The 25824-nt window shown below is 37.2% G+C and overlaps 2 protein-coding genes across 2 annotated transcripts in view; both read right to left on the bottom strand.

Moving 5' to 3' along the window:
• Nucleotides 1–1819: 1819 nt before the first annotated feature.
• Nucleotides 1820–6524, bottom strand: LOC306855958 (thread biopolymer filament subunit alpha-like; the record flags this gene model as incomplete). Its single annotated transcript, XM_079394930.1, has 10 exons — nucleotides 1820–1917; nucleotides 2548–2840; nucleotides 2912–3018; nucleotides 3143–3256; nucleotides 3342–3467; nucleotides 4368–4544; nucleotides 4680–4775; nucleotides 4851–4911; nucleotides 5658–5869; nucleotides 6000–6524. The coding sequence occupies 10 exons, from the start codon at nucleotides 6522–6524 to the stop codon at nucleotides 1820–1822; spliced, it is 1809 nt and encodes a 602-aa protein (XP_079251056.1).
• A 10618-nt stretch (nucleotides 6525–17142) lies between these two features.
• The window catches only part of LOC306855907 (putative ATP-dependent RNA helicase DDX10), a 31311-nt gene continuing 22629 nt past the window's right edge, over nucleotides 17143–25824 (bottom strand). The window contains exon 18 of the mRNA XM_079394858.1: nucleotides 17143–20010. Within this exon, the coding sequence (XP_079250984.1) occupies nucleotides 19809–20010 (202 nt within the window). The 3' untranslated portion in view covers nucleotides 17143–19808. The remainder of the gene's footprint in view (nucleotides 20011–25824) is intronic.

Below are 25824 nucleotides of genomic sequence, written 5' to 3' on the forward strand. Positions count from 1 at the left end.
ATTTCAAGCAGAAAATCAAAGGCAGAGTCTTTCAGACGTAAACTCTTAAGAGACTGAGTTTATAATGAGCTAACATACGTTGGAGGTTCTATAGAAGCTGATGAAGGCTAGTTAATGGTTGCAAGACGTAGTTTTTTTTTAAATGAAGGGATGATGTTTCATTATTTAGGGTTTATGACATTTGGCATCTGAGTCTGTAGGTGGTGTGTGGGTATGTTTTCCGCTTTTTAAGCATCTTGTAAGATTGTTTTCTTACTACAACAATGGTGTAACATTTGACAAGAACCTTCATTTTGAGATATACTTAAAAATCTTAAAACATTGTTATGATGTAATTCAATGAATGAAACGTCCATGTAATGTGTTATACAGTATAGGTATATATATAACTTCTTCAAACTAAATATAAAATAGTGCACATGTTTGTGCACATAAAAAAGTTTTTAAGGCACAGCTGACATGTGTGCGACGTGTTCAAATCTAGAGGTTTTGCTGTAGCCGCTCTTCAACTTTGGAACAAATCGGGTTTTTTTCTACAACTTTTGATGTTTTTATGCCCAGTTTTACATCCTTTAGGTCTTATTTTTGCTAGTACATTGGTCAACTGTTGCTGTTTTTATAAATTCAATTGAGATATGTTTGAATAGAGTATATTTATTTAACAATATGTAGAAAACATTAATTAATTTATATTTATAAATATTTTAATAACATTTCACAATACATTTCCATTTATTAACATTATTTAATTACATTAGTTAACAGAACTGACAATAAAAAAGTTTTCTAAAACATGAATTAATCTAAGGTAATGTTAAATTCAAAATGTACTAATCTATTATTAAAATTAAAAGTTGTATCTGCTTTTATTATTTGATGGACCTGAGCTAACCTGTACTAACAATGAACAGTCAAAGTTTTTATTAACTAATGTTAATGTTAAAAAAACTTAATAAATACTGTAACAAATGCATTGCACATGGTTACTTAATGTTAGTTAATGCATTAATTCACATTAACTAATGGAACTTTTTTGTAAAATGTTACCGACTTTTTTTTAAATAATATGTAAATATTATAGCTTGCATATATGTGACCTCATAAATCACACTAGTATATTTGTAGCAATAGCCAACAATACATTGTATGGGTCAAAATTATAAAGTTTTGTTTTATGCCAAAAGTCATTAGGATATTAAGATCACATTCCATGAAGATATTTAGTAAATCTATTACCGTAAATATATATAAACTTAACTTTTGATTAGTAATATGCATAGCTAAGTACTTCATTTGGACAACTTTAAAGGCGATTTTCTCAATATTTTTTTTTTTTTGCACCCTCACATTCGAGATTTTGAGATATACTTTTCTCAGCTAAATATTGTCCTATCCTAATAAGCCATACATAAATGGAAAGCTTAATTATTCAGCTTTCAGATGATGTATACATCTGAATTTCAAAAAATGTACCCTTATGTCTGGTTTTGTGATGTATGGTCGCATATAAAACATTTTTATGGACACACTTTATCATTATTATTAAATGATGTGAATTTTATTCATTATTATTAGAACTGACATGTTATTAACGTTATTACATGGAAAGATTGAAGACCACTGTGTTTTTCCTCAGTAATAACCAGAATGGAATTTTTGTATTATTATTGTAGCAGGAAGTGATGCATGGAAATACAGACATTTTGATCTGGTGTTAAATTAGTACAGCATTTGGAGACTCATCGAACATCACCCCACAGATGGGGAATTGATCTTTTATCATTTTATTTTAAATGTTCGTGATGGTGCAGTCATAATGTCAAAACTTATGGGAGGTGTTCTTCATGAAGCTTCCTCGCTGCCCCATATGTGGAAGCTCAGCATTCTGTTGTGGCTTGAAGAGTGGAGGCTGTGAATCTTCAGTAAATAGTGGATGACACTTGAGTGAAAACAATGGAAAGTGTGACTACAAGCGAACGTGACATTTCACTGCAAAATATTCCTTCTTGAACGTCATTTTTACCATTTGAGTTGTGATTCAGTGATGAACAGCATATTAGTGGGACTTTTAAAGTCTGAAAGCACTAGTAAAATTGCTTTTCTATTTTCATTGTCATTTATACTGTATTATCAGCAGAAAAAATGAGGGAAAATATAAAGTGAAAAGTTTATATATTCCAAGTGTCTTAGTTTGACATGTTTGGGTCAAACCTGATACCCAATACATGATGTTAGAAAGATCCAAAGAGTGTATTGTTTTATTAATCAATGTCAGATTTGTTTATTTATAATATAATATTATATAATAGAATTTATTAACCATACATATTATTTTTTATTTATTTTATGTTATTATTATTTGATTAGTGACTGACACTAAAACAGAATCATAAATATTTCTCACTCATCTTCTATTCTTTGTTTCAAAATGTTCATAATCTTCATGAACTTTCATTTCATTTACAGCTTTAAATTAGATTTTAAATCCCAGTTTTTGGCCTCTGATTGGAGCGAACAGTTTGTATGAAAACATTTGTGAATACTTACAGGCACTGCTACTCAGGCTGGAGGACATGTAACTGCTCCCTGCACCGAAGGAGCTTCCTGCACCTCCTCCAAAGCCCAGTCCTCCACCGAGTCCCAGTCCTAGACCCCCAAGACCACCTCCTAGGCCTCCGCCCAGCCCAAATCCACCTCCAAGACCTCCTCCCAGGCCTGAGGCACCTCCACCAAAGCCTGCACCTCCTGCACCCAGGCCTAGACCTCCTCCTCCAGCCGCTGCTCCTCCTCCGACCACAGTCTTAGACATGTGCACGGTAACACCACCTCCAGATTTCAACCTGGTCCACCAGACAGATACAGTGATTGTTGAGTGAACAAAATCTCATCCACTCATGTTAAACAACCTCACCTGTTCTCTTCACTGTCCAGGAGTTTCTTATAGGCTGTGATTTCAACATCCAGTGACATCTTGCTTGCGAGAAGCTCCTGATATTCTTGACCATAATGAGCAATTTGCTGAAGAAAAAAAGAGTCTTAGAGTCTGAGTGACAAACTAGATTATTTCATTGTTTTATTCAGTAATATGTATTTAGCGTTTATTAGTGTTTATCATTTAGTCTTCACTGATTTATATATTTACCTTTCTGAGATCATCAAGTTGGGACTTAAGAATAAGAACCTGATCCTGGTATGTTTCCGTGTGGGAGTTGGAGTGAACTTCTGCCTCCTCCACCTGAGACTCCAACTGCAAGTTCTGTCAATGGAAAGGACCTCGGTTATTCACAAGAACTTTAATCTAGGGGGTTTTAACCCATTGTGACAGCATAGTAAGTGCTTACCAGAGATTTGAGCCTCTCGATCTCTCTGTGCACAGAGTCAATCTGTAGTTTGTAAACTCTGAGCTCTTCTTTGGCTGAGGTGAGTGTTTGAGACGTGGGCTGAGAGGATACAGACATCATGGACAGCTATATAGCCAAAAAAGAGAAAAGAGGTCGTGGGTTGACCTTAGCTTTGCACAAAGCATGCCACTAGACCTGCAATACAAGTACTCGCCACTTGGCGGAGGCAGTTTGTAAAATATGAACTGAGTTTTACTGTGAAGTGGCACTTATGTTATTCATTAGGAAAGTTTTATATAATGTGCATATTAGTATTTGGTATCACATTACAACTAGGTTCAATATGTTAAAACTGCACTAGATAAAGGAAGATTGAGTACATTTTCTCTGCATTAATCTTAATTTATATAAATAATAGTTTTTTTGTAATATATCTGTAATATTATAATTGCATTTTATAAAACACAATCTAAATATATATGTTAATAAATAAACTTAAATTAGAATAATTAAATAAAATTATATTATATTAAATTATTTTAATTTATTAATATCTCAGTTAATAAATAAATAATTTTTAACCACAATACAAATATATTTAAATATTATATATATTTCTAATAAGTTTTTTATGTTAATGATTTATTTAGAACCACATTATAAAGACATTTATATACTACATACAATTCACATGTGATATATGATATAATTTAAATTATATATATAATTATAATTATATAAATAAATGAAAGCAATTAAAGAAATTCTTTATAATTAAAGAAATAAAAGAATATATAATTATATTACATGAAATAAATACATAATTAAAAAAATAGTTTATATTATTAACTAATGTTATGTGATATTATATATATATATATATGTGTGTAATAAAAAAAATATTTAAAAAAGTAATATTATAGGCAACCTTATTTCAAAATGTTACAGTCCCTAATATTCTAAATGGGAATTAGCACAGTTATCTTATTAAAGAGCAAAGGTCCTGAGGGTCCTAAAGGTTCTTACACTGTCCTGAACTGAGAGGAGGGCGTCCTGTTTGCTGCGTTGAGCCAGGATTTCATAGTGAGCTTTGACTTCAGTCAGCGCTGACGTCAGATCCTGTGCCTGGGCTGCGTTATCCACTGAGATAGACACTGCTGACCTCACACCACCAGTCACAATGTTCCTCACCTCTTTCACTTTCTAAAACACATGCAGACAGACAAACACAAGCTTAGGCCATTGGGAAATTAATAATCCATTAAACGTTTAGAAAATCTGAAATAAACGAAGGCATGTTGAAATAAATGAAGGCACAGAGGTATCCTGCAGACTCACAGCGTCATACACCTGTTTGGACAGAACAATCTGATCCTCCAATCCACCGATGCTGGTTTGCAACTCAAAGATGGAAAGGTAGAGATTATCCACTTCCTAATGGAGGAGAATTCGTATGAGTCATTGTTTTGTAAGCCTTAAAGTACCATCCTGATGATGCATGTTTCGTACCTCTTTAAGCGCAGTCCAATCAAACTCCAGAGTTTTGGTTTGAGTAGTTTCCTCATCATACCTGAGACAATAAAGAAGGAGAGAATGTGCAGGTACATCAGTAATTGTCCTCTTGTCTGGTCCCTTCTTACCCAAAGGGCATATTTTACCTGTGACATTCACCTAAGCAGGTGGTCAAAGATATAAAGACTAATTTGAGAAAGTTTAAATGCCTTTACATACTCATTTGCACAATTACTTTGGCAATACAGATGAACACTATTCATGTAGAGTATTAAAATCAAACCACAAAGTGCCAATAAGAAGGCAGAACTAATATCGTTGAGCAGCAGTTGAGTGGAATATAATTACAAATGTGTTCTCAAATGTAATGAAAAAATTTATTGTAAGATAAAGGTGCTTCTAAAATTAGATTTAATGTCAGGTAATCTATGAAGTTTCTTTGATGCGATATTTTGAACTAGCTTTCAAAAGTTTGGGGTTACATTACTTCAGTCTTCAGTGTCACATGATCCTTCAAAAATCATTCTAATATGCTGATTAGGTGCTCGAGAAAAAATATTATTATCAGTTTTGAAAACAGCTGCTTAATATGTTTTTGGAAAATATGATACAATTTTTTCAGGATTCTTTCCTTTGCAACATTATGAATGTCTTCTTCATGATGCATTCTCTCTGAATAAAGTCCTAATTACTTTTAAAAAATCTTACTGATCCGTAACTTTAGAATGGTAGAGCATAATTTTTATTAATATAATTTTTAATTTTTTTTTTGAAAGTGCGTTTCTTCAGATTCTGTGGACTCACCTGGCCTGAACATCCTCAGTAATGCCTTTATAGTGCTCAATCTCAGCAATGATGGCCTCTTTAGTAGCAGTGAGGCTGTCGATCTGGGATTTATACGTTCCGATGGCAGAGGTCAGAAGGATGGAAGTGCTAGCAGGTCCACCCTGCTCTGGGTTAGTAAACATGGAAATTTTGGCTTTTAGTACTGCGTTGTGCTGCTCCAGAGACCTGGCCTGTGAAACAACAAAGATATAGTCATTAGAACCTATTTGTAAAAGTCTTTTCTAATTACTGACCATAAATTAATCTGACATTGCTTGATATTTGTAAAAGTTCTTGTAAATAAACCCAACTTTTACCCACCTTATCTATGAAAGATGCAAATTTATCATTGAGGGCCTGCAGCTCCTCCTTCTCTCTCAAGCGTGTGACCTGCACCATGTCCAGTGATGGGAGTGTTGGGTCGATGCTTGGCATTGGACTGGCACCTGTGTCCACCGTAGTGGTAGAGCTGATGAAGGATGGGTTAAAACCATAGCCTCCGATTTTAAAGACTCTGCCCCCTAGATGGGCTCTCAGTGGAGCCAACCCAACCCTGATCCCCGCTGCTCTGGCTCCGCCTGCACCCAAACCGAGGCCTCCACCGAGAGCGAAAGCACCTCCGCCGAGACCCAGTCCAGCTCCCGCACCAGCTCCAAAACCTCCACCCAAACCTCCTCCCATGCCGAGACCGGCTCCTGCTCCACCCCCTCTTACCAAGCCGAGCGAACGAGACAGAGCCGAGCTACCGCCTCCACTGCCCCTGGCTCCAGAGAACAGACGATTGCCTCCATAGGTGGCTCCAAATCTGACGGCTCCCCCACTGATACGCAAGCTTGACTCTGTCATATCTGCACTCAGAGCTGGGGTCCAGGTCTTTGCAGAGGAGTACTGGTGCTCAGTCAGGATGTCTCGATCACACTTTGTTCTTTAAATACCCAGCTCCTTGAAGAGCCGCCCAGAAAGGTTTGCTGTTGTCAGTGAAAGTCCCAGTGGACACACAGGCAAGCGTCCCCCCTAAAGGCACTGATTTATCTCCAACATGTCTGAGGTAATTTAACAGCCTTGGTATGTGGTACTGAGAGAAATATAAACCCTGCAGCAACTCTGTGCACATTTAAAGAAACTATAATATGATTGAAACTCATTTTATTTTATGTATAGTCTTATTATTATTATTATTATTATCAGTGTTCAAAACTGTTTTGCTGCTTAATATTTTTAAGCTAGAATCTGATTAATTTTTTTCAGGATTCTTTAAACATTCTTCAATTAACATGAATAGACTGTTCATTCAAGTTGATCTAGTTTTTAAACATTCTAAAAAGAATAGCACAACAACATCATTAATACATTGTTTATGGAATGCTTCTCTGAAACATTTGTTGGATTTTTTATTTCAAGTTTGTTAAGTGGTGATTCAGATGGTTTAGAGAACATTTTCATAATTTTTCCAAAATGATTAAATGGAATGTTCCATTAATGTTGTCTCTGATGTAGGCCAAATAAACTGTATTTTAAATATTTAAAAAAACTGTACGTTTTGAACATTAAGAAATAATTCTTACATAACATGCATGAACATTTTTGTAACATTATAAATGTAATTTGAAATGTATTGATCATTTTAATGCATCCTTGTTTGTGTGGTTAAATGGTGTTATCGTATGATTGACATTTTGAAAGTAATTTTTTATTATTGTATATTCTCATTATTATTATTATCAGCAGTGTTGTGCTGCTTAATATTTTTACGGAAAATGATCCATTTTTTTCAGGATTCTTTCAAAGAAACCTGATTTCCTGTGCAACATTACAAATATCTTTACTGTCACTTTTGATCAATTTAAGGCATCCTTTAATGCAAGAGCGCATCGTATGATTGACATTTTGAAAGTCATTTCATATTCGTGTTTAGTCTTATTCAAGCACGCATGGGAGATAAACCGTGAATTTCATGTTACTGAGCTGACAAGCCTGTAAGATGAACCTGTCATAAATCAAGATGGCTGTGACAGTGAGAGGCAGGTGAAATTATTTTTTTTTAACCCAAAAGATAAATTGGAGTTGCTGCAAAATTGCTGACAGGTATGCAGCGTGCTGTAACAGCTTCCAGAGTGTAATGTTGGGTCAGGCTATATTTTAACTGTTACTCAATCAGTTTAGCTGTATCAGGAATCAACTTTTTTCCCCCTTTAAAATAAACAGTTACAATAGTTGGCAGCTGAATATGCTAGAATCAGCTCTCAGCTGCATCCAGATCAAAAAGACATGAAAAGTTATTGTCATGACCCTGATACACCATCCAGGAGATTCCATGCTTTTATACCTTTGGAGATATAGTCAACTGAGATGGAAAATCAGCCTCTTTTTAATCATTGTTTCACCAGTATTATAAGACGTATATTACAGAAAACTGTAATTCTGAGATTACTGATGAAAGTTGTACAGTTTCATACATTTATAAACGCATAATCAGAGATGCAGTGTGATCTCATTTAAAGATAATACCCAGGCTAATAAGAAAAGAACAGTCTTGAAATGGTCTTCAACTGTGCTTTTGCATGCTTTCTAATAACAAGATGAAAATGATTATAAAATGATTTGCAAATTGGCATGGATTTCGCTGAAATTTTGCCAGAGGAAAATAAAGGCTTTCATGAGTGTTCAAGCATGTGTTCACTGATACAGAAGACTCCAGAAATGCAGACAATAGCCTTGCACAAATAAAATCCCATAAGAAATGTGGCAAAATACAACAATGTTCAATTAATCTGCTGGATGTGGTCAAATAGGCTTTTTTATTATTTACATGAATGTCATTAGAGTACGTGTTTTAATAACATAAAAGAGTCAGAGGTATAAATCTGAAAGAAACATACCAATGATCTTTTAGATCAATGTGCTTTAATACGGTATGATTAGTACATGGTTCTGCTAAATGCTTTGTTATGGATATGGCAAAATCAAAGGGCATAGTACAAACAAAGTTAACTGAGCTCCTGTCTAAGCTCTGTAATATTGTTTCATCTTCAATTGCAAACAAATATATAGTCAAATACTAATAGTAACTTCTAACAGTAGAATAGTAAAGCTCTAGTTTTATATCATTCCCCTCCTGATTAGACAAAGTTAACCCATTTAATCCCAAATATTTTGAATAGGCCAATGGAATTAATGGCATGCATACTGTTTTTTTTCAAGTGTAGACTGTGAAAAATTTCAACATTTATATTTTATATATATAATATTACTTTGTGTTTCATTAATGTAACCATACCCTGATTGGATTCTTATCAAAAGGGGCTCTTTTGTTTCCCACAATGCACATATGTAACCATCGATATGTTTGCACGTATGAAAAGCACGATTTAAATCCTACATTAATAGCATGCATTTTTGAATCTATAATGATCAAGCATGGAATTTAACCAGAGGTCATGTGACAGTTTACATGTCTGCAGATTCAGTTACGGTGTGTAAAACACCTCAACTACTCCTTTGAAACCATTCCAACTAAGTACAACATGTAATTTGAGGGATTAAACGGGTTAAAGGAGTACAGAACAATCAGCACCTTGGACAGCATCTAGAGAGAATCCCAAATCAAGATTCATTTCAAGCACTGGCCCACTGTTGTTTCACCATTCATTGATTTCCTATTATAACGCATTCAGCTCAGCTGTTAAATAAAATTAAAGGACAGTCATTATTCAGATAATTTGTAAAGTCCACCATATGATGATTTTTGGAAAGGCCAGTCACATCTCCCAATGTGAACAAAGAGATTATAGATGCCTGCTCAAAATACATATTTACAAAAGCCACAGTTTTCATTGGTTATGAGGAGCCAGCAACTCCGTCCAAAACGACTCCCTCGCGGAGTGTAGCGTCAGTGTTTGTCGGTGGATGTTGCGGTGGAGCGGGGCGAGCGATCACGCAGCGGCTCAGCGCGGGCTTCACTCTGACCGGGATAGAGGAGCCACAGTTATCCCGCTCATATTCCTCCTGCGCCCTCAGCATCTTCCTCTTCTTCATCTTGCTTTTGTGAAAGTGGTAGGTGGTCAGTGACAGTAATATAATCCCTATAATGACCATTCCCAGCACCAGAAGCGCGACAGCGGATGAGAACGACTGGAGCACGTGCTGAACTTTCTCCGCGCGCGTCCCGTTAGTCTCGGTCGCTCCGTTAAAAGCGCCCCACCTAATCTCAGACGTCTTCATTATTCACAATCCGTGAATTCAGTTTTGCAATTCCAAGAGAACTGATTAGAAATATCCGGTAGTCGTTGGATTTATTTCAGCCAGGTAGCATCTCTTGTGACAGCCCTGAAAATAATTCAAAAAGGAGAAGAATGAGGATGTTTCTAAACTTGAAAGATTTCATTTTATTGACTTCACAGACAACAAAACCGCTTTTGGAAAATAAGGTATTCTAATTAAATATGCTATCCTATCCGTACCTGATATAACAGCCTGGTCCCGTTCACTGAATTGTTGTGGAAAAAAGGTGTTGGTTTGGAAAGATGCCTCCCCACAGATCTCTGACGTAGCCTGTATTCATTACGTATTCTGCGAGACTTCGCCGCAACTACGTTGTAAAACCCTTAGAAAGGGTGGTAACGTAGGTGCGTAATACGACAGATGTCGTTTTTTGACATAATATTTTCACGTTTTAAAATGTTATGACGTTGTAAGAACGTCCCATTGAGACGTTTTAAGAATATAATTACCATATAGGCTGTATGGAACTATAGCCTACAATATACACTATATTGCCAAAAGTATTGGGTCACCCCCTTCTAATGAACAGGTTTGACTACTTAAGTAATTTCCATGAGTACAAATCTTAATGTTTAAGCATATAATGATATTCTAGGGAATTGTGTGCTTCTAATTTTATAGCAACAGTTTGGACAGGACCCTTTTCTATTCTAACATGACAGTGTCTCTGTGTATACGGCAAGGTTCAAAAATAAATGATTGATTCAGTCAGTGTGGAAGAACTTGACTGGTCAGCAGAAAGCAAAGTCCTAATCTCAGCTGAACACCTCTGGTGTGACTTTAAATGCAGACCTTGAGCCGAAAACTCATCTCCAAACACTAATGATTATACATACACTATATGGATAAATGTATTGGGACACCCCCTTCTTTAGAACAGAAGAAGGCACTTCCAAAACTGTGGCAACAAAGATGGAAGCACAATTCACGTATTTAAAAACTGTATTTCCATCTCTGTTGCAACAGTTTTGAAAGTGTCTAAAATGGCTGTACCCATTAAGTCATTGGTGTTTGGTGATGAGTTTTCGGCTCAAGGTCTGCATTTAAAGTCACACCAGAGGTGTTCAGCTGAGATTAGGACTTTGCTTTATGCAGACCAGTCAAGTTCTTCCACACTGACTGAATCAATCATGTCTTTTTGAACCTTGTCTTATACACAGAGACACTGTCATGTTAGAATAGAAAAGGGCCCTGTCCAAACTGTTGCTATAAAATTAGAAGCACGCAATTCCCTAGAATATCATTATATGCTTAAACATTAAGATTTGTACTCATGGAAATTACTAAAGTAGTCAAACCTGTTCATTAGAAGGGGGTGACCCAATACTTTTGGCAATATACGTGTAGTGTTTGTCGTTGTTTTGTCATGCACGTTTCACAGTAAAGTGCTTACCAATCATATAAACCAGCATTAGGGAGAGAAAAAAGGATAAATCAAATATAAAACTTTACTGTTATTTATATTTGTCATGAGGTAAAAGTGCCTTACCTCAGAAAGCCGTTCTGTGCGAGCCCGATTGAAAGTCTCTTTCATTCATGTTTAAGAATAACCAGTTTACTTAAGTGAAATCTCTGGCAGTCGTGGTAAAATGACTTAAATTTGCCTTTTAAGTGTGTATAAGAGTTGTTTAATTCAGACTTCACGTAAACAGTAGCCCAAGAGAGAGTTCTCATTAATCTCGCGATCCAGAGCGTGCTCCCTTATCATTTTTCACCATTTATTTTTAACGACGCATTAGCTTCGGACTGCTCATTCGGCCAAATAAACCCCATGAGAAGGAACATTTGGAGCACCAAAGGCTAGTGAATCAATGAAGTGCTCCAGTAAACACTTCACAGAGAGGGATCACGTGGACATGCATGTAAATGAGACAACAGCCAACAAAAACAAATCCCCAGAAAGATAAGCTAGAGGGAAGGTGCTGTCCAGTGCTGAAAATATCCTGTAGCTGTAAATTACATGCATACATCAGGAAGCATTTTCCTTTCGAATAGGTAATTTTAATGTAAATTTCTTTAGGGTTTCAAACATTGTATCAGACAAAGAATGTCCAAGAAATGTAATTGCGCTATACCTTTACAAAAAGAAACAAGACTGACAAGTTTTACGATTCATTGCTAGCAACCACAGTCTTGACTCTGCAGCTGTTTACTAGAAAAAATATTCTACAAAGATCCAGTTAAAAAAAAAAATGCTGAAAATGTATTCATCCTCAGGCCAAGATACAGCTGTGTCTGTTTTTTCATCAGAACAGATTTAGGGAAATTTAGCATTACATCACTTGCTCACCAGTGAATCCCCTGTAGTGAATGGGTGCCTTCAGATTGAAAGTTCAAACAGCTGATAAAAACATCACAATAATCCAAATCAACACAACTCCAGTTTGTCAATTAAAATGAAAAGACATTAAAACCTACATTTGTAAGAAACAAATCCATCACTAAGTCACAGTCAAGTTAACTTTAACTTTATCTTGACCATTGCTCCTGGCCAAAATACAATTCCATAATCTTTAATGAAACTTCATAAAATTAAAAAGTACATTCCATGTTATTCTCACATCAAAATCCAACAATATATTAGTTTAGAACTGCTTTTACTTGTAAACGGTGATAGATCTGTGCATATTTCTCTCCTGATTCAGACATCTCAGCAATGTTATAAATACAGATGTGCTGATGTCCCTTTAATGGAATCTGATCTGATCGGTTTCTTCTTTGACACAGGACGAAACTTTTAAAAGATGTTCTTATAATCTGTAACCTCAAGCAGGGTAAATATACTGACCCTTAAACTCAAAATGGTCCAGTGATTGTCAGACATTTTGTCTCTAGTGGTCCTGCCTACCTTATCTGAAGTCAAGTGACAGCTGTCTCCATCTCGTCACAGGTCAGACAGCTCTGGACACATCTTGAAACTAGAGGTAAATTGCCTTATAATCTTCACCTGGACCAAGAGCCAATAAGCAATTCAACCACTTGGCTGACCTCCTAATACTCTATAATTAGATGCGAACCCATTCACCCCAGCCACAATATACATTCTAAGTAAATCAAACAAACAAACAAAAAAAAAAAATACGGGCAATTTAATTCACACAATCCTTATAATTTACAACAATACTGTCACCATGAGGAAATCGAAAGCTACGATCCAGGGAGTAGGAGAGATAAACAGCACCTTGGGCATCTCATTACCTCTAGGTTGTGGATCATAATTTTCAGTGTTCTACAGCGTTACAATCTACAGCATATGGAGAGCTGCTCTCATACGCATCCACCAGATCAGAGACACCAGATGTGATAAATCTAAGCTTTTATGTCGCTAATGACAACATGCCACATCTCATCCTCTCCAAAAAGGCACTGCAGTCGATCCATTCTTTATGACAGAGGAGCCACGGTAACATCAAGCTAGAGACCCCAACTAGCATGGAATCAACTCAACCACATTGTAGCTTCATCTTTGAGGTGTAACGGAGAGACCCATAAAATACTACCCATAAATTCTGCTTCCATTAGCCTTATAGGAATAGTTCACCTTGGAATGAAAATATGCCGAACATTTACTCTCTCACACCATCAAAGATGTAGATGAGCTTGTTTCTTTGGAAAAGATTCTGATAAGTTTAGCATTACATCACTTGCTCACCAGTGGATTCTCTGCAGTGAATGGGTGCCATCAGATTGAAAGTCCAAACAGCTGATAAAAACATCACAATAATCCACATGACTCCATTCCATCAATTAAAAGTCTTACGAAGCATTAAAATGTTTTTAACCTCGAACAAGTCCTCTATCCATAATATTGCTTTCTCCAATGAAAAGTTTTCTTTTCTGAATCGTGAGAGAAATATCCACAGATCAAGCACAATTTACAAGCAAAAACAGTCCAAAACAAATACGATGGTGGTTTTTGATGTGAGGACAACAGGGATTAGATTTTTTCACTTGAGGAAGTATTATTATGGATTATGGACTCGTTTGTTTGGCCAGAAACAATAGTTTAACGTTAAAATGCATTGAAGGATTTGTTTTTTTTTATAAACATGAAGATTTTCACTTCACAAGATGTTAATTGATGGACTGGAGTTGTGTGCATTACCTGTGGATTACTGTGATGTTTTTATCAGCTATTTGAACTCTCATTCTGATGGCACACATTCACTGCAGAGGATTTATTGGTGAGCAAATGATATTCCTTTTTTTTCTGTGGAACATACAAGAAGATATTTATAGCAGACTGTCCCAACTTGTTTTTTCTATTCATTGAACGTGAATGGTTATCATGGCTTTTTCAAAGCAACATTTTCAGTGAATAATGACTTAAATTTCTTTCCATTTCTTACACAAAGCTATTGTGCGTTTTCAAAAGACTTGGAATATAGTGTTCAAGATGTATGGACTACCACTATGGTAGCACATACATCTTTTAATGTACTTTTAATGGTGCTTTTTGTCTTCTTTTGGTCTTCAGCCACCTTTATTGCATTGAGGAAAACTGCTAAACTTCCAAAGAAGAAAGGCACAGAAGTTCAGAATGACAATGTAAATAATGAGTATTTTCAATTTTGGGGTAAGCAATTTGCTTAACAACCCTTCTTTGTTAAGCAAAACAATAGCTGCAATCTGAATTTGTATAATCATTGACATGTGCATGTACATTAAGCTCTGGGTGCACAATGCTACAGAGAAACGACTGAAGGGCTACACACTCCTCAGTGCTGAAACAGTCATTAGAGGGGAGAAATAGCACCTAGGGAAATAGCTTTCCAGGCAGGATGAAGGCGCCTAATAAACTCATGCCTGTGATGGATGACTCTGCACACACAAACCCAGAACACAAAGAGAATATATGCAACCCAGTCATATACAAACATAATACATCAAGGTGCATGCCTGTCACACCCACCACAACACTACGAGTACCGCCTGCCTGCAGTTGTTTGGTAAAGGTAATAAGTGATAAGAATCCAAGACGAATAAACAAGTCATCTCCAAACTACACAAAGTGAGTAAAAACAAGCCCACTGTGAAAAGATCCATTCCCTATCATGCCTTCACTATGTATGTCCAGTATACTGGAGAGCACAATTAAATGTGCATTAAAGTTTACACGTTAGGCTACTGTATTTAAAATAAGTCTCACCAAAAAAGATCGAAATTATTTGATCGAAAATACCGTGAAACAGTAATGGTGTGAAATATTATTCCAATTTAAAATAAGCTGAATTTTCAGCAGCCATAACTCCAGTCTTCAGTGTCACATGAACCTTAATAAATCATTCTAATATCCTGAGTTGGTGCTCAAGAAACATTTCTTATCAATGTTGAAAACATCTGGCACACACCCATCTATATAAGGTCTAAAGTTGAAAACGCATATCAGAGAATGGCTTGCAGAGCTGAGAGACAGGATTATGTTGAGATCTGGTGAAGACTACAAAAACGTTTTGCTGCACTAAAGGTTGACAAGAGCATGTGGCTTCCACAATCAATAATGGAATAAGTCTGGAACATACAGGACTCTTCCTAGAGCTGTTCTCTCGCAAATTTGAGAAAAAAAAACCTAAGAAAAAAAATACCTGATAGAAACAGGATTCTTTGGTCTGATGAACCTCAATTCCAAGCATCATGTCTGGAAGAAACCAGGCACCGCTCATCACTTGCACAACACCTTCCCAATGGTGAAGCATGCTGGTGGAAGCCCCTGTGGGGCTGTTTTCAGTGGCAGGGACTATGAGACATGTCTGCAAAGCTTGTTGCATCGTTCCCAAAAAAACTTGAGTCAGTAATAACTGCCAAAGTTGCTTCAGGTACTGAGTTAAGTGTATGAATACTTGCGCATTTCAATTGTGTGAGTTTTTCCTTTTTATTAAAAAAATAAAAATAAATTTACAAAAGTTACCTAAAATCTTTTTTTTTTTTTTTGCTTGTTTTTTTGCACAATGAAGTGTCGATTGATGAATTATTTTTACATAAGGCTGCAACAACAAAATAAAAAAAAATGCACACAAAATATTTTCATAGCTTAAAAGGAGTCATATGTTGTTGCTAAAATGAACATTATTTTGTGTATTTGGTGCAATGCAATTTGTTTATTCGGTTTAAGGTTAAAAAAACATTTTCCACATATCGTACATAATCGTTGCTCCTCTTTGTCCCGTCTTTCTGATATGCATCGATTTTTACAAAGCACATACAGTAGTTCTGAAAAGCACGGTGTGCTCTAATTGGCCAGCTATCCAGTGCATTGTGATTGGCCGAGTACCTCAAGCGTGTGATGAAAATGTTACGCCCCTTACCATATCTGGAAAAACATGGCCGTGGCAGCAACAATACCACAGCGGGAATAAAAGTAACGCATTCTTTCTTTGCGTATACATTTGGGCTGGGTTATGCAAATCTTCCCACGCGGTTTGAATGAGGCATTTTACGAAGGCGTGAATGAGTCTTAACTTTTAGAAAGAATATCTCTTTTGAGACTTTAATCTTTGCAACTTTACAGATCTTATATATGCACAAACAGCTTGTAACACTCCAAAGAAAAGAAAACATGAAATTGCATCATATAACCCCTTTAATATTATTGTTGATCCACTGATGTCACATGGACTATTTTAACAATGTCCTTACTACCCTTCTGGGCCTTGAACAAGAAGTTACATTGCTTTCTATGCAGAGTCAGAAAGGTCTAAGATCAGAAATATCTTAATTTGTGTTCCGAAGATGAACAAAGGCCTTGTGGGTTTGGAACGGCATGATGGTAATTAATGACGGATGTTTCATTTTTGGTAAACTATTCCTTAAACAAATGAAAGGATAGTATGACAAAGATACCTCAGTGGACATTCAAACTAATGTTTTATTGTGAATATGAGATTACTCCACATAATACACTGAGCTTTTAAATACAGCAATACAATAAGCTTTCAATGAAGCAACTCAACATTCCTTAGTTAACTAGTTCTAAAGTGACTTTTTCGAATTAGTAACGGAGGCTTAAGCTCAGCTGTTAAACGGTCAACGTGAGATTTGAATGCATGGCAGAAGGAAGTAGTTCTGCATAAAAGAGGGCTTTTAAAGACACTCCGTTGTTGTTTCTTATGTACAACTTGAATTCCGGAAATGTTGGGACGTTCTATTAAATTTGAATAAAATGAAAACTAAAAGACTTTCAAATCACATGAGCCAATATTTTATTCACAATAGAACAGAGAACATAAATGTTTAAATGGAGAAATTTTACATTTTTATCCACTAAATGACCTCATTTCAAATTTGATGCCTGCTACAGGTCTCAAAAAAGTTGACACAGGGGCAACAAAGGGCCGAAAAAAGCAATACATTTTGTTAACACTTTAGAATAGGGAACACTTATTCACAATTTCCCTCAATAAATCCCTAATTTGCTACTTATAGCCCTTACTTTGCTACTTATTAATAGTTAGTAAGGTAGTTCTTAAGTTTAGGTATTGGGTTGGATTAGGGATGTAGAATAAGGTCAAGTAGAATAAAGGTCTCTGCACACTTGAGTCCGAAATCTTCGCATGCGTTATTTCGCATTCGCAATCTTAAAAATTCGTCACTCACAGAGACCTTGCACACTGAGTCCGATGCGTTTTAATTAATCCGTTGCTAAAAAATTCGCTAAAAACTATACAAAATGTCTTCAAGCAGTGAGGATGATTTTGCTGTCCTCTCTCTTTTTAAAAAAAGAAAAAGAAAAAAGGAAATATTGGGTCCATCCAATCCTTAGATTGCGCAGAGAGGAAGGAGAGTTCCACCTCCTTATCAAAGAGCTGCGGGATTATCCCGAGAGATTCAAAGTTTATTTCAGGATGTCAGTGCCTCAGTTTGATACTTTTCTAGCGATACTGAATCCACATATTAAAAAGAAGACCACCAATTTCCGTGAACCAATTTATCCTGAACAGAGACTGTCTGAGGTATGGATACACCCCCCCACACACACACACACCGAACTGCGGCATCGGAAAGGTGCGCGCCAGGCATAAAAAAGTAGGCTACAGCAGTTCTTTATATTCTGTATCTTTGTATTCCGCAATTTGTTTGTCATAAAGTGCTCTGTGCTGTAAGACGAAGTGTATTAATTTGTCTGACACTATTTTGGCTTTCGTATGTATGTAGTAATATGCATGCTAATAAGCAACTAGTTAAGAGACCCTAAAATAAAGTGTTACCGAAATTTTTTAAAGATTCAGCTGGCAGAACATCTAGCAACTAATTAAGTTAATTGACATCAGGTCTGTAACATGATTAGCTATAAAAGGGATGTCTTAGAGAGGCAGAGTCTGTCAGAAGTAAAGATGGGCAGAGGCTCTCCAATCTGTGAAAGAGTGCGTAAAAAGATTGTAGAATACTTAAAACAACGTTCCTCAATGTCAAATTGCAAAGGCTTTGCAAATCTCATCATCTACAGTGCATAACATCATCAAAAGATTAAATGAAACTGGAAAAATCTCTGTGCGTAAGGAACAAGGCCGAAGACCTTTGTTGGATGTCCGTGGTCTTCGGGCCCTCAGACAACACTACATCACTCATCGGCATGATTCTGTCATTGACATTACTAAATGGGCCCAGGAATACTTCCAGAAACCACTGTTGGTAAACACAATCCGCCGTGCCATCTGCAGATGCCAACTAAAGCTCTATCATGCAAAAAGGAAGCCGTATGCGAACACGAGTGCCGTCGTGTCCTGTGGGCCAAGGCTCATTTAAAATTGACTGTTTCAAAGTGGAAAAGTGTTCTATGGTCAGACGAGTCCAAATTTGACATTCTTGTTGGAAATCACAGACGCCGGGCTAAAGAGGAGGGAGACCTTCCAGCGTGTTATCGGCGTTCAGTTCAAAGGCCAGCATCTCTGATGGTATGGGGGTGCATAAGATATGGGCAGCTTGCATGTTTTGGAAGGCTATATCAGGCAAGAATGGGACCAAATTCCAACACCAAAACTCCAGAAACTCATAACCTTGATGCCAAGACGTCTTCGAGATGCTACAAAAATGGTAATTTTTTTATAGGATACCCATGTTAAACAGTGGCTGTAATAACAATGTGCATTGAAACCCATGTCATTACGGAAAATCAGCTGACAAATGAGAGTGGGCGAATTATTAGATCTCAAGAGCACTTTGAGAAGCTGTTAACAGATCTGATAAAACCAGGGTTGGATAAGGTCACAATTGCACAATGCAAAGTTATGCTGGTGCTAAACGGTGGCTATATATAAACCCACTCCAATCCCCCACCTGGCATGAGCCAGCTAAATGCAGACAACCAGACAATTCAGAAAGATGGATGTGTGTTGAATAAGGGACAATAGTCACAAAACCAAAGTTTTCTTCGAGAACCCTCCATTTCTATTTCTGCCACAGAAATGAGGGAGAGTAAATCACACATTAAGTGACAGTTCAATGCGACAGGACGGCAATATTCAAACCAGAAATAATGAGAGCAGTTTAACAGTAATAGGTTATAGATGGCACCTGGGACTTCACAGTGGTTCTCTATCAGGATTGACATCAGCTGTGCTGCTTTTTTGCTTCACTGCAAAACAGGAGTTTTTAGGTAATTTGAGGCTGTCTGGCAAGACGCCACCTGAGAATTCAATTCCCGTCTTGAGGAGAGGATGTAAAGGCGGCATGAGGCAGGAAAGGAAATTATAACCTGCACTCACACAATAAATCACAAAGATATGTGCGGCAATGAATCTTAAAGTTGCCATCACAATCAGGATAAATTTTATTAGTCAAGGGGTATTTTATAAACTCGACATACAAGTACAATGAATCAGAAACTTTGGAGGGGAAGGTGGGTACAGGGACCTAGCTGTGACTGCCCAATAAATGCAACACAAGCTCCTCGTCTTCGGCCAGTGAGAGGCCAGTGTCCAGAGGAGTTACTGTGGACTCTTTCCTGGGCTTCTTCTTGCCCACCTGTGTCTGCTTTACTTCATCATCACTATCATCATCCTCACTGCTGTCGCTGCTGAAACTTCTCTTCCTGCCACCGCGGTCTGATGAAGCGCTGCAAAGACAAAGAAGGGTCAATGCACAGATGTGAAGACAGAAGACAAAGGGAAGATAGGCTAGATATACAGTGAAGAGTGGGGCAAGATGTGTCAGTGGGTAAACTGTGTTAGTCCCATTAATCTAGAAAACGGCACACATTTTGGTCATGTAATCATACATTTGCTGCTGCCTGCGAGTCAAAGATGCACATGAGAAAAATAAAAAAAAATTATTATACATGGATAAAAACAGGAGTGTTTAGGTAATTTGAGGCTGTCTGGCAAGACGCCACCTGAGAATTCATGGGGAAGTCATGGCCTAATGGTTAGAGACTCGGACTCGTAACCCAAAGGTCGCGGGTTCGAGTCTCAGGTCCGGCAGGGATTGTAGGTGGGGGGAGTGTATGTACAGCGTGTACATACATACAGAGTGTATGTCCACCCTCAATACCACGACTTAGGTGCCCTTGAGCAAGGCACCGAACCCCCAACTGCTCCCCGGGCGCCGCAGCATAGATGGCTGCCGACTGCTCCGGGTGTGTGTTCACTGCTGTGTGTGCACTTTGGATGGGTTACATGCAGAGCACGAATTCCGAGTATGGGTCACCATACTTGGCCGTATGTCACGTCTGCATAAAAATGCAAGTCAATTTTCTACATGTCTATACTATAGCCGGGAAAATACCCTATCCTACAGAAAAGCATTAAAAACTGCTAAAGCAAAAGCACAGCAGTAATGGCTTTATGAACTACTTTACTTCCAAGATCGATTCTATCAGAGATAAAATTGTAACCATGCAGCCGTCAGCTACAGTATCGCATCAGATAGTGCACTATAGATCCTCTGAGGAACAATTCCACTCATTCTCTACTATAGGAGAGGAATAATTGTATAAATTTGTTAAATCATCTAAACCAACAACATGTTAGACCCTATTCCATCTAAACTAGTAAAAGAGCTGCTTCCAGAAGACATACATCCTCTTTTGGCTATTATTAATTCATCACTGTCATTAGGATATGTCCCCAAAACCTTCAAATTGGCTGTTATTCAGCCTCTCATTAAAAAACCACAACTTGACCCCAAAGATCTAGTTAATTACAAACCGATCTCAAATCTCCCTTTTCTGTCAAAGATACTAGAAAAGGTAGTATCCTCATAATTATATTCCTTCTTAGAGAAAAATAGTATCTGTGAGGAATTCCAGTCAGGATTTAGACCGTATCATAGTACTGAGACTGCTCTCATTAGAGTTACAAATGACCTGCTTCTATCATCTGATCGTGGTTGTATCTCTTTATTAGTTCTACTGGATCTTAGCGCTGCGTTCGACACTATCGACCACAACATTCTTTTAAATAGACTAGAACACTTTGTTGGCATTAGTGGAAGTGCATTAGCATGGTTCAAATCGTACTTCTCTGAACGCCATCAGTTCGTAGCAGTGAATGAAGAGGTATCATATCGATCACAAGTGCAGTACAAAGTACCTCAAGGCTCAGTACTAGGGCCGTTACTTTTCACGCTTTACATGCTACCCTTGGGAGATATTATCAGGAGACATGGTGTTAGCTTTCACTGTTAAGCTGATGATACTCCGCTCTATAGTTCTTCACGGCCCAGTGAAACACACCAAATTGAGAAACTAACGGAATGCATAGTCAATATAAAAAACTGGATGACGAGTAACTTCTTACTGCTAAATTCTGAAAAAACAGAAGTGTTAATTATCGGACCTAAAAACCCCACATGTAATAACCTAGAACACTATCTAACACTTGACGGCTGCTCTGTCAATTCTTCTTCATCAGTTAGGAACCTAGGTGTGTTGTTTGATAGCAATTTTTCATTTGAAAGCCATGTTTCTAGCATCTGTAAAACTGTGTTTTTCCATCTCAAAAACATATCTAAATTGCAACCTATGCTCTCAACGTCAAATGCAGAAATACTAATTCACGAGTTTATGACCTCAAGGTTAGACTATTGTAATGCTTTATTGTGTGGTTGTTCTGCACGCTTGATCAACAAACTACAGCTGGTCCAAAATGCAGCAGCTAGAGTCCTTTCTAGAACCAGGAAGTATGACCACATTAGCCCAGTTCTGTCAACACTGCATTGGCTCCCTATCAAACATCGTATAGATTTTAAAATCTTGTTAATTACTTATAAAGCCCTGAATGGCTTAGCTCCTCAGTACTTGAACGAGCTCTTATCACATTATAGTCCTCCACGTCTGCTGCATTCTCAAAACTCTGGCCATTTGATAATACCTAGAAAATCAAAATCGACTGCGGGCGGCAGATCCTTTTCCTATTTAGCATCCAAACTCTGGAACAATCTACCTAATACTGTTCGGGAGGCAGACACACTCTGTCAGTTTAAATCTAGATTAAAGACACATTTCTTTAACCTGGCTTACACATAACACACTAATACACTTCTATTATTCAAATCCGTTAAAGGATTGTTAGCCTGCATTAATTAGATCAACCGGAACCGGGAACACTCCCCATAACACATGATGTACTCGTTACATCATAAGAAGAATGGCATCTACGCTAATATTTGTCTGTTTCTATTCTGTTTCTCAGTCCGTGTCCGGATCAGATGGTGGATCGGCGCCGGGAGATGATGTATGTGGCCCTTATCGTCGGCGGAGGCCGGACACCTGGATGAGCCCCGGGCACATATCCCCAGTCACCGTAGCCACCCGATCCGGTCCGTATCCAGCCCAGATGGTCACTGCAGTCACCAGATCCAGTCCGTATCTAGAGCAGATGGTGGATCAGCACCCAGAGACGACCTCTACAGCCCTGAACGTCAGCGGAGACCAGGACACCTAGATGAGCGCCAGAGACAGATCCCCAGTGAGGACCCCGCCACTTAGACAGCCATCGGGAAAAGACCACTGGAACCAGTTGATCCCTTACAATCTGACTTTGCTGCAGTTGGAATTGAACTGCTGGTTCGTTTTGGCCAGAGGAGAACTGGCCCCCCGACTGAGCCTGGTTTCTCCCAAGGTTTTTTTCTCCATTCTGTCACTGATGGACTTTTGGTTCCTTGCCGCTGTCGCCTCTGGCTTGCTTAGTTGGGGACACTTCATTTCCAGCGATATCGTCGACCTGACTGCAAAGACACTATTTAAACTGAACTGAGCTGGATGATGACATCACTGAATTCAATCATGAAATGCCTTTAACTAAAAATCTTTTTTAATCTTTTCATTTTACATTATTGACACACTATTTTCCTTTTTTGATATTGTGCAGTTGCTTTGACACAATTTACATTGTTAAAAGCACTATAAATAAAGGTGACTTGACAAAAAAAACTTTTTTTAAATTTGTTTTTCATCTCAGGTCTTTGTTATGTACACTATTGTTCTAAAGTTTGGGATCTGTAATATTTTTCTAAATTTAAAAGTTGTCATTAATACTCACCAAGATAATAAATCTATACTAGTAGTAATAGTAATACTGTGAAAATCATGCTTTCTATTTTAATATATTTTAAAATATAATTTATTCCTGTGACGGGAATGCTGAATTTATTATTTATTTTATTTTCAGCATAATTTCCCCAGATTTCTGTGTCATATGATCCTTCAGAAATCATTGCAATATGCTGATCTGTTGCTCAGATTTTTTTTTACATTGATATTGTTATCATTGTTAAAAACAGTTGTACTAAATATTTTTGTGCAAAATTTATAAATTTTTCAGGACTCTTTGACAAACAAAGTTGAAAAGAACAGCATTATTTGAGATAAAAATGTTTTGTAACATTTTAAATGTTTTGACTATCACTTTTGATCAATGTAATGCATTCTTGCTGAATAAAAGTATTAATTCTTTAAAAAAAAATTACTGACCTCAAACCTTTGAATAAAATAAGCAAATTGATAAAAAAAGGTAAAAATAGCCTACTTTTTTGTTTGTTTCTATAAATACACTGCAAAAATATTCTGAATATTAAAGCTGGCTAAGATGAATCATGGATCTCTTTCGGAAAATGTAAGTAAAAATTTGGAAAGGTATATAACACTGAAATGTTTACTTGTTTTGTATGCTGACTTTTATTTAAAAACATCTTGCTTTAAAAAAGTTTTTAAGACGACTTAAAAAAAAATGGCTCTACATTAAATATGCTCTTTTTGAATTTCAGTTGACAGGGAGACACTTTGAAATATAATTAGGCATATTTGTTTACCTGCATTTAATTTCCTTTTGCCTAGAGGACAACTTAAGTAAAAGTGGCACAGCTTACCCCATCCCATCTCCTACTTGTAAACACAAGAGATCCTGTGATGTGCTACTCGTACTTGATCTTTAAATACAACAACAGCTTTCAGCTGTCGATCTGAGACCACAGAGCACAGATATGCGCTGAGAAAGGAAAGGACTTTCCTTGAGCTGACTGAAACTTCTTTGGAGAATGTGCATTTGCAAAACAAGGCATTGAACATTTCCCACAAGACCACTGATGCACCAAAGCGCTTGCAAAAGCAATCATCTGAGATACATCTAGGAGGTGCTGACAATTCCTATCACCAACGTGCACTGCATTTTAAAGGCATCTATTTGTTGTTGAGGTGAATGGGTTTTTTTAATGTACCGGCCCATGCGGGTGACCTTGATAGCCAATGCAGACAATTCCTAATTTAATTAAATGAGGCTGGAATGGTGCATTCATGCACATCCAGGGCAAGTAATACTATTAAGATCCTGTCAAGAGACTTTGAGGTGTGAAAAGCTGTCCTCTGGTCTATTTCATAGCAAGAACAAAATTTCAGATGTTTTGTAAAAAAAAGTTATTGGAGTTTTTTTGGAGTTGTGCAGAATCAACAGCACAATTATTTTGAGCTGCTTAATTATCAAAGGTGGCAAGTTTTTCGCTGCACACTGCGAGTGCTAGATTGTTTAAAGCATGTTTTGTTGAGAACTTTCTGTGCCTTCCTGAACTCTTTGCAACAGATAAGGTTTTATATGTAATGAGATACATACTTGATGGGAAGGATCAGTGCATTTGTGCCCAAGTTATTTATTAGGGATCTCATGCAAAGTGGTTGCTGCACAGCTCCTTTACATAATATAACCATGAAGAAACCAGGAAGGATGACAGATCAGCACAGCATTTAATTAAGTTAGAAGGTCTTACATGGTCCAAACTGAATTAAGTGTGCTAATGCATTAATGGTGTACTCATGTACATCCAGGACAACTAATATCTCTAAAGGTCTGTTCAGAGACCACCTGGAGGTGGGAAAATTCATCCTCTGGTATAGCAGTCAAGGTTGTAGCTAGCACAGATCAATGAGTTGTTAAGGGCTTCTGGTGATATAGAGTTTCAAATTTGTTGGTCCAACCAGCTCAATGACTCAGGATTAGGGATGTGCAAATCAACTAGCTAAATAAACCACAACTGGTAAAAATATCAAAATTAAAGGGAAAACTCGCCAAAAATTAAAATTTTGGTCCATACAGTGGAAGTCAATGGACAACAAAACTGTTACCAACATTCTTCGAAATATCTTTTGTGTTCTACAGAAGAAAAGAAAGTTGTACAGGTTTAGAATGATATAAGGGTAAGTAAATGACAAAATTCTAAAATCACTTAAGGAACACTGTATGTACGAAAATATGGTAACACTTCCTTTTAAAGTCCAATTCTCGCTATTAACAAACCTAACTACGACTTTTGCCTCAATAAACTTACTTTTCTGCTTATTAATAGTTAGTAAGGTAGTTGTTAAGTTTAGGTATTGGTTAGGATTAGGGATATAGTAGGGCTAGGCGGTATATCGAGTTTGTACGATATATTTTTTATAAGC

Source organism: Barbus barbus (assembly GCF_936440315.1).
Source record: "Barbus barbus genome assembly, chromosome: 36".
Taxonomy (NCBI): Eukaryota; Metazoa; Chordata; class Actinopteri; order Cypriniformes; family Cyprinidae; genus Barbus; species Barbus barbus.